The sequence below is a fragment of the Narcine bancroftii genome, chromosome 10 (assembly GCF_036971445.1).
Source record: "Narcine bancroftii isolate sNarBan1 chromosome 10, sNarBan1.hap1, whole genome shotgun sequence".
Lineage (NCBI taxonomy): Eukaryota > Metazoa > Chordata > Chondrichthyes > Torpediniformes > Narcinidae > Narcine > Narcine bancroftii.
Genome location: NC_091478.1, coordinates 64,063,298 through 64,078,750, shown reverse-complemented (window position 1 = coordinate 64,078,750; position 15,453 = coordinate 64,063,298). Strand labels below are relative to the sequence as shown.

The 15,453-nt window shown below is 38.9% G+C and overlaps 2 protein-coding genes across 8 annotated transcripts in view; one reads left to right on the top strand and one right to left on the bottom strand.

Moving 5' to 3' along the window:
• The first annotated feature begins 1,057 nt into the window (after positions 1–1,057).
• Positions 1,058–15,453, top strand: part of csnk2a2b (casein kinase 2, alpha prime polypeptide b) — a 97,111-nt gene continuing 82,715 nt past the window's right edge. For all 7 annotated transcript variants that reach the window (XR_011345667.1, XM_069901095.1, XM_069901092.1 and 4 more), the window contains exon 1: positions 1,058–1,163. Coding sequence is in view for 6 of the 7 variants with exons in the window: in XM_069901095.1 (XP_069757196.1) it covers positions 1,124–1,163 (40 nt within the window). In the remaining variant the exon portion in view is untranslated. The remainder of the gene's footprint in view (positions 1,164–15,453) is intronic.
• The window catches only part of cfap263 (cilia and flagella associated protein 263), a 42,531-nt gene continuing 33,331 nt past the window's right edge, over positions 6,254–15,453 (bottom strand). Inside the window, exon 9 of the mRNA XM_069901086.1 lies at positions 6,254–6,537. Coding sequence (XP_069757187.1) covers positions 6,484–6,537 — 54 coding nt within the window. The 3' untranslated portion in view covers positions 6,254–6,483. The remainder of the gene's footprint in view (positions 6,538–15,453) is intronic.

Genomic DNA, 15,453 nt, shown 5'->3' with positions numbered 1-15,453 from the left:
TAGGACAGAGAGGTCTGACACTTTAGGCAAAGAATGGAAGGGTAAACAGGAAGAATGGATACAGAACAGAGTTGACGGAGGAGAAGTTCACTATTACTGCACCAACGACCTGGGTTTGATTGAAATCAAGATTTCTTTTGATTTATGACTTGGGGCCCATTTATTGCTCACTTCCATAATTTGACTAATTAGGTGCGATGCTGAATGTCAATGGGCGGGCTTGTTTGCTTGTGTGGATGTAACACTACACACAATATGAATTTTAACCTCGATTGTTGTGGGTATGAATTATTTTTCTTTTCATTCTTTTCTTACTTATCTCATAATATTGTATGTATTCGCACTTATTGGATTTAGAATCAAGTAGTATTGCTACTGTACCATGTTATCATTTGTAAATCTGTAAAGGTTTCATTGCAATTGATTTACTGCTTTTTTGGTGCGTGTTTCTGATAAAACAATAAAAATAGTCTTAAAAGAAAGAAACTTTACCAAATCCACCCAGCAGGGTGAAAAGAGTGGAGTGTTCGGCAAGGCCCTTTAGCTCACCATTTAATAAGATTATTTGCACGCTGTAAATAACTTGGTTGAATCTTAATGTACAGCGAATAGAAACAAACCACTGCGGGGACTATCGCGCATTTCGTGATGTTCTGAGGCAGTGAAACAACGGGGTAGCTTTTCTCCCATCCTAGGTACCCTTCATGCCCATTCAGCAGTGGGTGTTACCTGTGCCACCGTGCATGGTCCTCCACGGCTGAGTCTCTTCTCTGCCCTTCCTCAAGACCTTCTTGCGCTTGTCGTCCAAGCCGGGGTTATATTTGAGCACAGCCACACTGGTTCGCTTCAAGCCATCGTGGTCCTTCACGTTAGCCTGGTTTAGCTTCGAGATTTGACCCTTAGGGGGGTTTTCTTGGTGGGCGTTTCCCCCCCCCATTCCTCGCCACATTTGTGCCCTGCATCAGCTGTGGGGAGCGCCACCCGGCTCTATTTCCCCCCGGGCCATAGCCTGGGAGAAGCGCGCGCGCGCGCAACCGTTACTAAGCAACCGGGCGGCCCCAACAATGGCCTCGTTGCCCTCTGATTTGGTTGATGGCAGTTCCGAGTGGAGGCAGGCCATTCAATGCTGACTTCGTCCTTCCAGAGAGTCAGAAGAAACAGAGGTAATACGAGCTGGAATCGAGGTATTTTGCACCTTCCCTGATCTTTTCCCTCACAGGGATCTGATAAAAGGGAAAGGCAGCACCTTCATAGGCCTTCACCGCCACTGGGTTTGGATGGGTCATTCACACAAAATTTTGCAAGTATCCAAAAGATAAGCTAAGTGTAAATAGATAACAAGTATATTGCTGAAATCTAAAATCCATGGAAGCAAAAAATGGGAGTCCAACTGTGGTGCTTCAGTCAATGTTAGGGAAGTTAAAATCTCCCATTAATACAACTATTATTCGTATACCTAAATGCAATGTTCCTACATATCTGCTCTTTCAATTGCCCTTGAGTATTGGGGGCTTATAATATATTAGCCTCATCAAAGTGATCATTCTTTTCTTGTTTCTAAGTTGTACCATTACACCTTCTCTGGACAATCTCCCAGGAACATCCTCTGAGCACTTTTATCATGTTTCTTTTATCAAAAAGGCAACCCTTCCTATCCCCCGAAATGCACTCTGTAGGGCCTCATTATTTTTGTGACTTATGTCATTGATGCCAATATCCACAGCAATCCATGGGTGCTCTCCCTCTCCTTTGAGAATGTTGCGCAACTGCTCAGAGACTTCATTGACCATGGCACCTGGCCAGCCACAAAACCTCCTGCTGCTTCTCTAACTATGGAGTCACCCATCACTGCCCAACTCCACTCTTCCCTGCTGAACCTCAAAGCCTGACCTGGCTAATGCTGCTCTCTGAAAAGTCATTGCCCCCAACTTTATCTAAAGTGGTATACATATTACTGAGGGGAATAGCAACACGGTACTCTCTGCTTACTCCCTTTACCCTTCCTAGAGGTCTCCAGTCTGCTCCTTAGGTGTGACCACATCACTCTAACTGTAATCTATTAATCTTTTTGACCTCCCTGTTGATCTAGAGTTCATCCAACTCCAGCTCCAGTTCCCTGATTCTGTCAAGAAGGACCTGCAGCTGAGCTCCCTTCCAATTGATATGCATACCAAGGACACTGAATGCCTCTCTGATAACTCCTATCCTGCAGAGGGAGCATGCCACTGCCCTGTCTTCTATACCAACTACACTAATCTTGAAAGATTGAAAAAAACTTACTTATTCTTACCAGTAACTCTGTGCACCCTTTTCACTGAAGCCTTACAAGCAAAAGCTCAATCACTCTATTTGCATCCTAAAACAGCCATTCCTTTGTATCCCAAGTAGAGCTGGTCTGTGCTGTGTTATGCATTTTTTTTGTACTACGAAGAGTTGACCACATTATCTTCCCATGAAGAGCTGATCAATTGTGTGCCATCATGGCCAAAAAACATTTTAGCACAATGGAAGATAATCATCAGAAATGTATTAAACTTTGGTGTCCTGGACCATTGGCTGCTAAAATGAGATCCTCAGCTCAAAAGTGCCTTAAGCCACCCTTCACAAATAGTAATTCTGGTGCAGTACAAAGTATTAGGAACTTTTACTTCACCAAGGTACATCTTCCCCAAAGAAAGATGCTTGTAGTTGTTGGAGGACAATTATCTCAGTTCCCAGGGTATCACTGCAGAAGTTGCTCAGGATAATCACACAGGCCTGATCATTAAAAGGCAGATGATCCTGTTAAATTGCACAATGTTCAATTCTATTCAAATTTCCTCATAAAATTAAGTAGTTTATGCTTCCACACTTTGATAATAGACAGCTTTGGGTAGATAGGTGGCATATAATGTGCAGGCTAACAAGAGAAAATTTAACCAGCTCTTCCTGACATTTAATTTATTACATTACTGAATTACCCCACTCTCAACATTCAGTGGTCAGATGCTTAAATGGACCAGCCACTTCTGTGGCTTCAAGAACAAGTCAGAGGCTTGGAGTGCTGGCTGCAATGCGTATCACTACACTGGAGGTATATAGCAAGGCCCTGAATCATTGCCCTCCATATTTGGGACAAAGACACTTTTTTTTTCCTTTATTTGTTCCTATGCTCCAGTTTTAAATTCTTTCTTTTCTTTGGCTTGGCTTCGCGGACGAAGATTTATGGAGGGGGTAAATGTCCACGTCAGCTGCAGGCTCATTTGTGGCTGACAAGTCCGATGCGGGACAGGCAGACACGGTTGCAGCGGAAAATTGGTTGGTTGGGGTTGGGTGTTGGGTTTTTCCTCCTTTGTCTTTTGTCAGTGAGGTGGGCTCTGCGGTCTTCTTCAATGGAGGTTGCTGCCCGCCGAACTGTGAGGCGCCAAGATGCACGGTTTGAGGCGATATCAGCCCACTGGCGGTGGTCAATGTGGCAGGCACCAAGAGATTTCTTTAGGCAGTCCTTGTACCTCTTCTTTGGTGCACCTCTGTCACGGTGGCCAGTGGAGAGCTCGCCATATAACACGATCTTGGGAAGGCGATGGTCCTCCATTCTGGAGACGTGACCCACCCAGCGCAGCTGGATCTTCAGCAGCGTGGACTCGATGCTGTCGGCCTCTGCCATCTCGAGTACTTCGACGTTAGGGATGAAGGCGCTCCAATGAATGTTGAGGATGGAGCGGAGACAACGCTGGTGGAAGTGTTCTAGGAGCCGTAGGTGATGCTGGTAGAGGACCCATGATTCGGAGCCGAACAGGAGTGTGGGTATGACAACGGCTCTGTATACGCTTATCTTTGTGAGGTTTTTCAGTTGGTTGTTTTTCCAGACTCTTTTGTGTAGTCTTCCAAAGGCGCTATTTACCTTGGCGAGTCTGTTGTCTATCTCGTTGTCGATCCTTGCATCTGATGAAATGGTGCAGCCGAGATAGGTAAACTGGTACGATGCCGCTTTAGTTGCCCATTCAGAGCCAGCTCTTCAGCGCTTGACGTCCTGTTTTGCGGAAACTGCCAAAATGTTTGGCCTGGAAGTCAGCCTGAAGAAAACTGAGGTCCTCCATCAGCCAGCTCCCCACCATGACTACCAGCCCCCCCCCATACCTCCATCGGGCACACAAAACTCAAAACGGTCAACCAAAAAGTTTTAAATTAGTAATCAAACAATTCACATGTGATTAAAGTGTATATTCCAGATTTTATTCAAGGTTATTTGTACACATTTTGGTTTGACCATGTAGGAATTAACAGCATTTTTTATACATGACCCCCCCCTCGTTTCTGCACCATAATTTTTGGGACATAGCAATGGTATGTATATTAAAGTAGTCATGTTTTTTTAGATTTTTGCATATTTTTTTAGATTTTAGACATACAGCACAGTAACAGGCCATTTCGGCCCACGAGTCCATTCCACCCAATTAAACTACACCCCTGGTAAGTTTTGAATGGTGGAAGAAAACTGGAACCCCTGGAGAAAACCCACGCAGACATGGGGAGAACGTACAAACTCCTTACAGACAGTGTGGGATTCAAACCCTGGCCCTGATCGCTGGTGCAATAAAGCCATTGCTCTAACTGCGATACCAATCGTGCTGTCTTTGCATGCAAAGACTGCTTGAAGTCTGTGGTTCATCGGCATCACCAGGTGATGCCTGGTCTCTACTGCAGCTATCTTCAGCTCCTTATTTTGGGGGAGGGGGGGGTTGTCCCCTTAAGTTTTCTCTTCAGCATATGGAAGGCATAACTCAATTGGATTTAGATCTGGTGACTTACTTGGCCATTCAAAAATTTTCCAGCTTTTAGCTTTGAATAAACTCCTTTGTTGCTTAACCAGTATGTTGGGGATCATTGTCTTGCTGTAGGATGTACGCTGTCCAATGAGTTTGGAGTCATTTGCTGAAAGTAAGATGCTTCTGTGCACCTCAGAATTAATTTTTCTACTGCCATTGGCAGTTACATCAATGTGGTGTGGCAGCCATACATGCTCTGGCCATAACAACACCACCACTATGTTTCACAGAGGAAGTGGTATGCTTTGGATTTTGGGCAGTTCCTTTATGGCTCCACACTGTGCTCTTGCCATCACTCTGATACAGATTAATGTTGGTCTCAGCTACCCACAGACCTTTTTCCAGAATTCTGCAGGCTCTTTTAAATACTTCTTGGCAAACTATAATCTGGCCACCCTGTTTCTGTGTCTGTTTCTGTGGTTTGCATCTTGTAGTGTAGCCTCTGTATTTCTGTTCATGAAGTCTTCTGCAGACAGTAGTCATTGACACACTCACATCCTGAAGAGTGTTTCTGATCTGTTGGACAGGCATATGGGGATTTTTATTATGATGAGAATTCTCATGTCATCAACAGTGGAGATATTCCTTGGCCCACCATTCCCTTTGCGATGATTGAGCTCACCACTACGCTCTTTCTTCTTAATGATATTCCAAACTGTTGGTTTTGGTAATACTAAGGTTTGGGCGATGTCTCTTATTGTTTTATTCTTGTTTTTCATCTTTATAATGACTTCTTTATTTTCATAACTCTAGTTCTCATGTTGACAAAATTGCAACTACAGACTCCAAAGGTGATCGAGCCAAACTCTCTTATACCTGTACCAATGAAGCAATTAAACATACCTGAGTAATCACAAACACATGTGAAGCCTGTGTTCCAAACATTATGGTGCCTTGAAATGAAGGGTTTGTGTATAAAAAGTGCTGTAATTTCTACATGGTCAAAGTAAAATGTATACAAATAACCTTGAATAAAAATCTGGAATGTGCACTTTAATTACATGTGAATTGTTTGATTACAAATTTAAAATTGTGGAGCACAGGGGAAAATAAAGCAAAAATAATGCCTTTGTCCCAAACATTATGAAGGGTACTGTATATATTAATAGCACCACTTGGAGGTTCACTTCAAAGATGTATACTTTGCTAAGTACTATTCCTTTATTAATGGTTAATCTAACTTATGGAATTCAATATACATCAGTATCATGAAGGACTGCAGATGTTCACCACTATAATCACAAGAGAGGACAATAAATGCTGACCTTGCTACAGATGCCCAAATTACTTACTCAAATAAATGGAATGTGCAGTGATGTAAGCTTGACAAAATGAACTCTATTGTACTGTATGAGGTAGTGATGTGTTCTTTATTTAACAATTCCAATTGCTTCTTGAATGATTTTTTTAAAAAGTTTTGAAGGCTGTAAGGAGGGAACACGACACAGTATTAAAAGTTGGTTTTATTATTTTTTGACAAAATAATAGTCAAATAATCCAACTGCTAAATAGTCTTTCAGCATGAAGCAGGATAGTCTTTCGCAGCAGCAAGTTTAAATTCTCTTTTTTCCCCCTCGAAGAATATTTTTCAATGATGCCTTTAATCAGTTTATGTGACATGTTCTAATGTTGACCTGGTCACTCTGAATCAGTTTTACTTAGGACATGATCTTGTTCACTGTAATTGTTTTATTTTCTTCCAGGTTTTACTGCAAGTTTTATGTGCTAGCTGGAAGGCAAATTTAAATAAAATTAGTGTTGATTGACCACAACTATGTTTACAAAATTTTTTAAACATCTATCTGTCTCTCCTTCTGCAAACAACTTATTTTTTGACTCTCACTCAAATCACTCTCATTTTATTCCTACAAAATTGTCCCTCTGGAGTGATCTTTCATTTTTACTAGCCTGAACTTCCATTTTACATTTTCCAGTATTTTCAATACAGAAGATCAATCCATTTTTTCTGTGGCAGTTGAAATTAAAATTAAATAATTTATTTCTCAGCTCAAGATTTTTTTCTCTCCTTTTCTGACTCTTATTGGTTTCCTAATCTTTTTCTGTTCAACTCGTGTGCCACTGCAAATCCAAATTTTTTTATTTTTCAAAACTACTCATATCAAAGAAGAGTCTGTACAGAAACATTTCAAAGCAACTCATATACTTTGAAGAAGACGGACTAGTTACACAGACACATACAGTAACAATTATACAAACAGGATGAGTCAAAAGACAGCACCGTCCCTAATCCTTCCTTGTTTCTATATATTTTTGTAGACACTTCTATCTTAACATTTACTGATACTTTATGGCTGACCATATCAAGCAGTCACTTGTTAAAATATTAACTTGATGCTCATTGGCCCTTTTGTGTTTCCTGCACTATTGCACAGTGGCACAGAAAACAAACAAAGCCTTGGGCCCAATTACATATTTCAAGGTTCTAACTCACATAAATGCCAGTATTTATTTAATTTTCATGAAATCTTTGACATTTTTCACATTATAATATACGACAGTAAATTCTCATCTCATGTGGGAGGAAATATATATTGTCACATGGACAATGTGCACACTCCACACAGATTGTGCCTGAACCCAGGTCACTCGAGTTTTGAGGCAGTAGCACGACAGGTATAGAACAGTATAAGCACAGGAACAGGCCCTCTGGCCCACAATGTCTGCTCTGAACATTATGCCAAATTAGCTAAATCTCTCCTGCCTTTACATGATCCACATCTGTTCATTCACGTTTCTATGTAGAAACCTCTTAATCAGTTGTCATGACTAATTCCAACACCAGCTCTGGCTGACAATTCCAGGCACCACCACAATGTGTTTTTAAAAAAAACTTGCTCCACACATCTCCATTAAACATTTCCTCTCTCACCCCCTAGTATTTGACATTTTTTTCCCCTGAGAAAACAATTCTTACTGTATCCCCTATCTATTGCCTCCCATAATATTATAAACTTCTATCAGGTCTCCCCTCATAATCCAGAGAGAAAAAAAACAAGTTTTTCCAACCTCTCCTCATAGCTTGCACCCTCTAATCCAGGCAGCATCCTAATAAATCTCTCCTGTACCCCTTCCTGCAATAATGAAATCAGAATTACACACAACACTCCAAGTGTAGCCTTAGCAACGTTTTATATAGCAGCAAAATTATTTCTTTTATAGTGCCCTGTTCAATAAACTCCATTTGCCATCTCTGCCTATATCTGTAACTGTTCCATATCCTATGGTATCATTAGATGGTTCTCTCTCTTTTCTCTTTGGCTTGGCTTCGCAAACGAAGATTTATGGAGGGGTAAATGTCCACGTCAGCTGCAGGATCGTTTGTGGCTGACAAGTCCGATGCGGGACAGGCAGACACGGTTGCAGCGGTTGCAGGGGAAAATTGGTGGGTTGGGGTTGGGTGTTGGGTTTTTCCTCCTTTGTCTTTTGTCAGTGAGGTGGGCTCTGCTGTCTTCTTCAAAGGAGGTTGCTGCCCGCCAAACTGTGAGGCGCCAAGATGCACGGTTTGAGGCGATATCAGCCCACTGGCGGTGGTCAATGTGGCAGGCACCAAAAGATTTCTTTAGGCAGTACTTGTACCTCTTCTTTGGTGCACCTCTGTCACGGTGGCCAGTGGAGAGCTCGCCATAGAACACGATCTTGGGAAGGCGATGGTCCTCCATTCTGGAGACGTGACCTACCAAGCGCAGTTGGATCTTCAGCAGCGTGGATTCGATGCTGTCGGCCTCTGCCATCTCGAGTACTTCGATGTTAGGGATGAAGTCGCTCCAATGAATGTTGAGGATGGAGCGGAGACAACGCTGGTGGAAGCGTTCTAGGAGCCGTCGGTGATGTCGGTAGAGGACCCATGATTCGGAGCCGAACAGGAGTGTGGGTATGACAACGGCTCTGTATACGCTAATCTTTGTGCGGTTTTTCAGTTGGTTGTTTTTCCAGACTCTTTTGTGTAGTCTTCCAAAGGCGCTATTTGCCTTGGCGAGACTGTTGTCTATCTCGTTGTCGATCCTTGCATAGTTCTCTACACAATCCACAATTACACCAATCTTCGTGTAATCTGCAAACTCACCTCTCTACTTTTTCAACCAAGTCATTCATATAGATCACAAAGGACAAGGGTCGAGCACCAGTCCCAGAAGAACACCACTGGTGACAGAGCTGCAGTCAGAATAGCACCTTCCTCCACTACCCTCTATGGGAAAGCCAACTCTAAATTTAAGGGGCCCTGTTAAATGCCTTAATGAAGTCCATGTACACAATATCCACTGCCTCATCAACTTCCTTTGTCACCTCCTCAAAAATTTGTAAGATGTTGTAGTGTGGATTGTGGAGGGTCATGTGACCTCTCTATCTGGAACCTGGTTGGAATGTGGATTGCAGAGGATCATGTGGCTTCTCTAGCTGGAACCTTGTCAGAAGTTACCTCACCTGCTAATCAATGGTTAGATTTGCCCATCTGTGAGGATAATGTGTGAATGGTCCTTGCAGCTGATGTGTGATTGGTTCCCTCAGATGCCAATCAATGGTTAGATCTGCCTACATGTGAGGTTGTCATGTGATTGGTCCTCACAGGTCATGTGAATGGGCTCTGCATTGAAAAAGCCTAGCATGTGGAATCTTGCTCTCTTTTGCTGCTGTCTCAAGAACATAGCTAAAGGCAAAGGCTGCCGGCCACAGAGGGCCGATTGCAATAGGCCCCAGATCCTGACCTGTGGTTGATGTTGGAAAATTTGATATACTTGTTGTAATTAATTTACTGTTCATTAGTATGCTGTGCCTGTGGGTAGATGGGCAATGTCTGTTTAACCATTGCATTCCCAATCAGAAGTTGAGGAAGTTTAGCAGCGATTTATTTGCACCAAAGATGTTAATCAAGGTCTCAGCAATCTCTTCATTTGCCTCTTTCAAATAACCTGAGATATCATCAAGCCCCGGGGACATCTACGTTAATGGGCTTTCAACAACCCAACACCACCTCCTACATGATCTCAAATGCCTTGACATATTAGCATTTCCCAGAATGTTCACACAATCCTTCAAGTCCTTCTTTTTTTTTAAAATTTTTTTATTTTTCACACTATAGATCACATTATTCAAGATATACACATTTCTCCTTTCAAATATATACAGTGTCGTTTTCTCCCCCTCTCCCTCCTCCCCCTCCATCCATTCAAAACTCTGAGTCCAAGATACATCAAACCCATCAAACAATGTTGTCACTCAACATTAACGAACAAAAACTTCCACTGAGTCAATTCTTTCCATTCTCTTTTCCTTTTGTCATTTTAGGTGATAGATGTCCCGGTAGATTTTCTCTATTATATTCCATGTACGGCTCCCATATTTGTTCAAATAATGTTATATTATTTCTTAAACTATATGTTATTTTTTCTAATGGAATACATTTATTCATTTCTATATACCATTGCTGTATTTTCAAATTATCTTCTAATTTCCAGTTTGACATAATACATTTTTTTGCTACAGCTAGGGCTATCTTAACAAATCTTTTTTGTACACCCTCCAAATCAAGTCCAAATTCTTTATTTTTTATGTTACTTAGGAGGAAGATCTCTGGGTTTTTTGGTATATTGCTTTCTGTAATTTTATTTAATATCTGGTTTAGATCTTCCCAAAATTTTTTCACCTTTTCACAAGTCCAGATTGCATGAATTGTTGTTCCTATTTCTTTTTTACAATGAAAACATCTGTCAGATACTGTTGGATCCCATTTATTTAACTTTTGAGGAGTGATATATAACCTATGTATCCAATTATATTGTATCATACGTAATCTTGTATTTACTGTATTTCTCATAGTTCCTAAACATAACCTCTCTCATGTTTCCTTTTTTATCTTTATGTTTAGATCTTGTTCCCACTTTTGTTTAGTTTTATCATTTATTTCCTCATTCTCCTTTTCTTGTAATTTGATATACATGTTTGTTATAAATTTTTTAATTATCATTGTGTCTGTAATCAGATATTCAAAATTGCTTCCTTCTGGTAACTTCAGACTACTTCCCAATTTATCCTTTAAATAGGATTTCAATTGGTAATATGCCAGCACTGTAACTTGAGTTATATTATATTTATCCTTCATTTGTTCAAAGGATAATAATTTATTCCCCGAAAAACAATTTTCTATTCTTTTAATCCCTTTTTTCTCCCATTCTCTAAAAGACAGGTTATCTACCGTAAAAGGGATTAGCTGATTTTGCATCAGTATTAGTTTTGATAATTGGTAGTTTGTTTTATTTCTTTCTACATGAATCTTCTTCCAAATATTAAGCAAATGGTGCAATACTGGAGAATTCCTATGTTTTACCAATTTTTCATCCCATTTATATAATATATGTTCAGGTATCTTCTCCCCTATTTTGTCTAGCTGTAATCTAGTCCAATCTGGCTTTTCTTTTGTTTGGTAAAAATCTGATAGATATCTTAATTGTGCGGCTCTATAATAATTTTTAAAATTTGGCAGTTGTAAGCCTCCTTGTCTATACCATTCTGTTAATTTATCTAGTGCTATCCTCGGTTTTCCCCCTTTCCATAAAAATTTCCTTATTATTTTCTTTAACTCCTTAAAGAATTTTTCTGTCAAGTGTATTGGCAGTGCCTGAAATAGATATTGTATCCTTGGAAAAATGTTCATTTTAATACAGTTTATCCTTCCTATTAGTGTTAATGGTAAGTCTTTCCAATGCTCTAAATCTTCCTGTATTTTTTTCATTAGTGGATAATAATTAAGTTTATGTAGATGGCTGAGGTTTTTATTTATTTGTATACCTAGGTATCGTATTGTTTGCATTTGCCATCTAAACAGTGATTCTTTCTTGAATTTTGAGAAATCCGCATTATTCATTGGCATTGCTTCACTTTTATTTGCATTAATCTTGTATCCCGACACTTCTCCATACTCCTTCAATTTCTTATGTAATTCTTTTATTGATGTTTCTGGTTCCGTTAGGTATACTATAACATCATCTGCAAATAAACTGATTTTGTATTCCTTGCCTTTTATTTTTATCCCTTTTATTTTATTTTCTGTTCTTATCAGTTCTGCTAGTGGTTCTATGGCTAACGCGAACAATAAGGGCGATAGTGGGCATCCCTGTCTTGTTGATCTGCTTAAGTTAAAATGTTTTGATACATATCCATTTACTGTCACTCTTGCCAATGGCCCCTTATATAATGCTTTAATCCAATTAATACATTTATCTGGTAAACTAAATTTTTGTAGTACCTTGAATAAATAATTCCATTCTACTCTGTCGAAGGCCTTCTCTGCGTCTAAAGCAACCACTACTGTTGGAGTTTTATTTCCTTCTACTGCATGAATTAAGTTAATAAACTTACAAATATTATCTGTTGTTCGTCTTTTTTTTATGAATCCAGTTTGGTCTAGACTTACTATTTTTGGTACATAATCAGCTAATCTGTTTGCTAATAATTTAGCTATTATCTTGTAATCTGTGTTAAGTAGAGATATTGGTCGATATGATGCTGGTGCAAGTGGATCTTTCCCTGCCTTTGGTATTACTGTAATTATTGCTGTTTTGCACAAATCTGGTAAGCTTTGTGTTTTATCAATCTGGTTGATTACTTCCAGGAGGGGAGGAATTAATAAATCTTTAAATGTTTTATAGAATTCTATTGGGAGACCATCCTCTCCTGGTGTTTTATTATTTGGCAGATTTTTTATTGTCTCTTGTATTTCTACTATTTAAAATGGTTCTATTAATTTATTTTGTTCCTCTGTTTGTAATTTCGGTAGTTCAATTTTAGTTAAGAATTCATCTATTTTGCCTTCTTTCCCTTCGTTTTCAGTTTGGTATAATTGTTCGTAGAATTCTCTGAAATTTTTATTAATTTCCGTTGGATTATATGTGATCTGTTTGTCTTTTTTCCTTGATGCCAATACCATTCTTTTAGTTTGTTCTGTCTTAAGCTGCCACGCTAGAATTTTGTGCGTTTTTTCTCCTAGTTCGTAATATTTCTGCTTTGTCTTCATTATATTTTTCTCCACCTTATATGTTTGAAATGTTTCATATTTTATTTTTTTATCTACCAATTCCCTTCTTTTGGTAGTGTCTTCCTTCCTTGCTAATTCTTTCTCTATATCTGCTATTTCCTTTTCCAACTGTTCTGTTTCCTGATTGTAATCCTTCTTCATCTTAGTTACGTAACTTATTATTTGCCCTCTGATGAACGCTTTCATTGCGTCCCATAATATAAACTTATCCTTCACTGATTCCGTATTTATTTCAAAATACATTTTAATTTGTCTTTCTATGAATTCTCTAAAATCCTGTCTTTTAAGTAGCATGGGGTTTAATCTCCATCTATACATTTTTGGAGGGATATCCTCTAACTCTATTGTCAATATCAAGGGTGAATGGTCCGATAATATTCTAGCTTTATATTCTGTTTTCCTAACTCTATCTTGTATACGAGCTGATAACAGGAATAAATCTATTCTTGAATATGTTTTATGTCTATCCGAATAATATGAATATTCCTTTTCCTTTGGGTGTTGTTTCCTCCATATATCCAAAAGTTGCATTTCTTGCATCGATTTAATTATAAATTTGGTTACTTTATTCTTTCTGTTAATTTTTTTCCCGGTTTTATCTATGTTTGAATCTAAATTGAGATTGAAATCCCCTCCTATTAATATATTCCCTTGCGTATCTGCTATCTTCAGAAAAATATCCTGCATAAATTTTTGATCTTCTTCATTAGGCGAATATATATTAAGTAAATTCCAAAACTCCGAATATATCTGACATTTTATCATTGCATATCTTCCTGCTGGATCTGTTATTTCCTCTTCTATTTTAATTGGTACATTTTTACTGATTAATATAGCCACTCCTCTAGCTTTTGAGTTATATGACGCTGCCATTACTTGTCCTATCCAATCTCTCTTTAATTTCTTGTGCTCCACTTCAGTTAAGTGTGTTTCTTGCACAAATGCAATATCAATTTTTTCTTTTTTCAGTAAATTTAGCAGTTTCTTCCTTTTGATTTGGTTATGTATTCCATTAATATTTAAGGTCATATAGTTTAATGTAGCCATTTTATACTTTGTTTATCTTTCCCTTCTGTTTCCTCATCATCACCTTTCCTTCTCATCCATTTCTGCTTTCTTTCTTTGAACAGTTTATAAGACAACAATTTTAACACATCAAACATTCCCCTTATTCTCATACCTAATATTTCTTTAACCCCATTGTCCCCTCCCCTTCCTGAGTTGCCCATTATCCCTTGTCGGGCAACCACATCTCCCCTCTCCATTTGGATTTGCGAATTCACTCGCAAGCGTCAACTGATTTTGCAGTGATCGTAATTTTTCCCTACCCAGCCCCCCCAGAAAAGATTTCAATTTTTATATACAACAAAGGTCACTCTCTAAATTCCCTCTTTACTCCTCTCTTCCCCTTTTTTTCCCTCATTAATTCTTCTCTATACACTATATATTTTCTTTTAAATGCACATACACTTATGTAATATATGTATTATATATGTATATAGTCCTATACACACGTCTTTTTAGTTCGCAGTCTTTTGTACTCTCGTTACACGTCTTCATCTCTCAGTCTATTTTGTAATTGTTCTGCAAATTTTCGTGCTTCCTCTGGATCCGAGAATAGTCTGTTTTGCTGTCCTGGAATAAATATTTTCAATACCGCTGGATGCTTTAGTATAAATTTATACCCTTTCTTCCATAAAATCGCCTTTGCTGTATTGAACTCCTTTCTCTTCTTCAGGAGTTCAAAACTTATATCTGGATAAATAAAAATTTTTTGCCCTTTGTACTCCAGTGGCTTGTTGTCCTCTCTTACTTTCTCCATTGTTTTCTCCAGTACCTTTTCTCTTGTAGTATATCTTAGGAATTTTACTAAAATGGATCTTAGCTTTTGTTGTGGTTGTGGTTTAAAGGCTAATGCTCTATGTTCCCTTTCTATTTCCATTTCTTGCTGTAGTTCTGGACATCCTAAGATCCTGGGGATCCAATCTTTTATAAACTCTCTCATATTCTTGCCTTCTTCATCTTCCTTAAGGCCCACTATCTTTATATTATTTCTTCTGTTATAATTTTCCATTATATCTATTTTCTGAGCTAACAGCTCTTGTGTCTCCTTAACTTTTTTATTAGATTCTTCTAATTTCTTTTTTAAGTCCTCTACCTCCATTTCTACTGCTGCTTCTCGTTCCTCCACCTTGTCCATTCTTTTTCCTATTTCTGATATGGACATATCTATTTTATTCACTTTCTCTTCTGTACTGTTTATTCTTCTTCTTAAATCACTAAATTCTTGTGCTTGCCATTCTTTAAATGAATCCATGTATTCTTTAATAAATGAAAATATATCCATTGTCTTGCCTTACCCTTCTTCTTCCATTTCACTGTACTCTTCCTCTTCCTCTTCTTCTTCCTCTGGGTTGACCATCTGTTGTTTCTTTGTTTTCTTTTTCTTCTCTTCTTTCTTGTTTTCGTTGTCTTCTATGTTCTCCTCTTGCTGCTGCTGTTCTGTAGCTGTCATTGCCGGCTGTGGAGATCGACTCCCCAGCTGGTCGTCCCTCCCGTCGGTGTTTTTTTGCATGCGCGACTCCTCGTGCATGC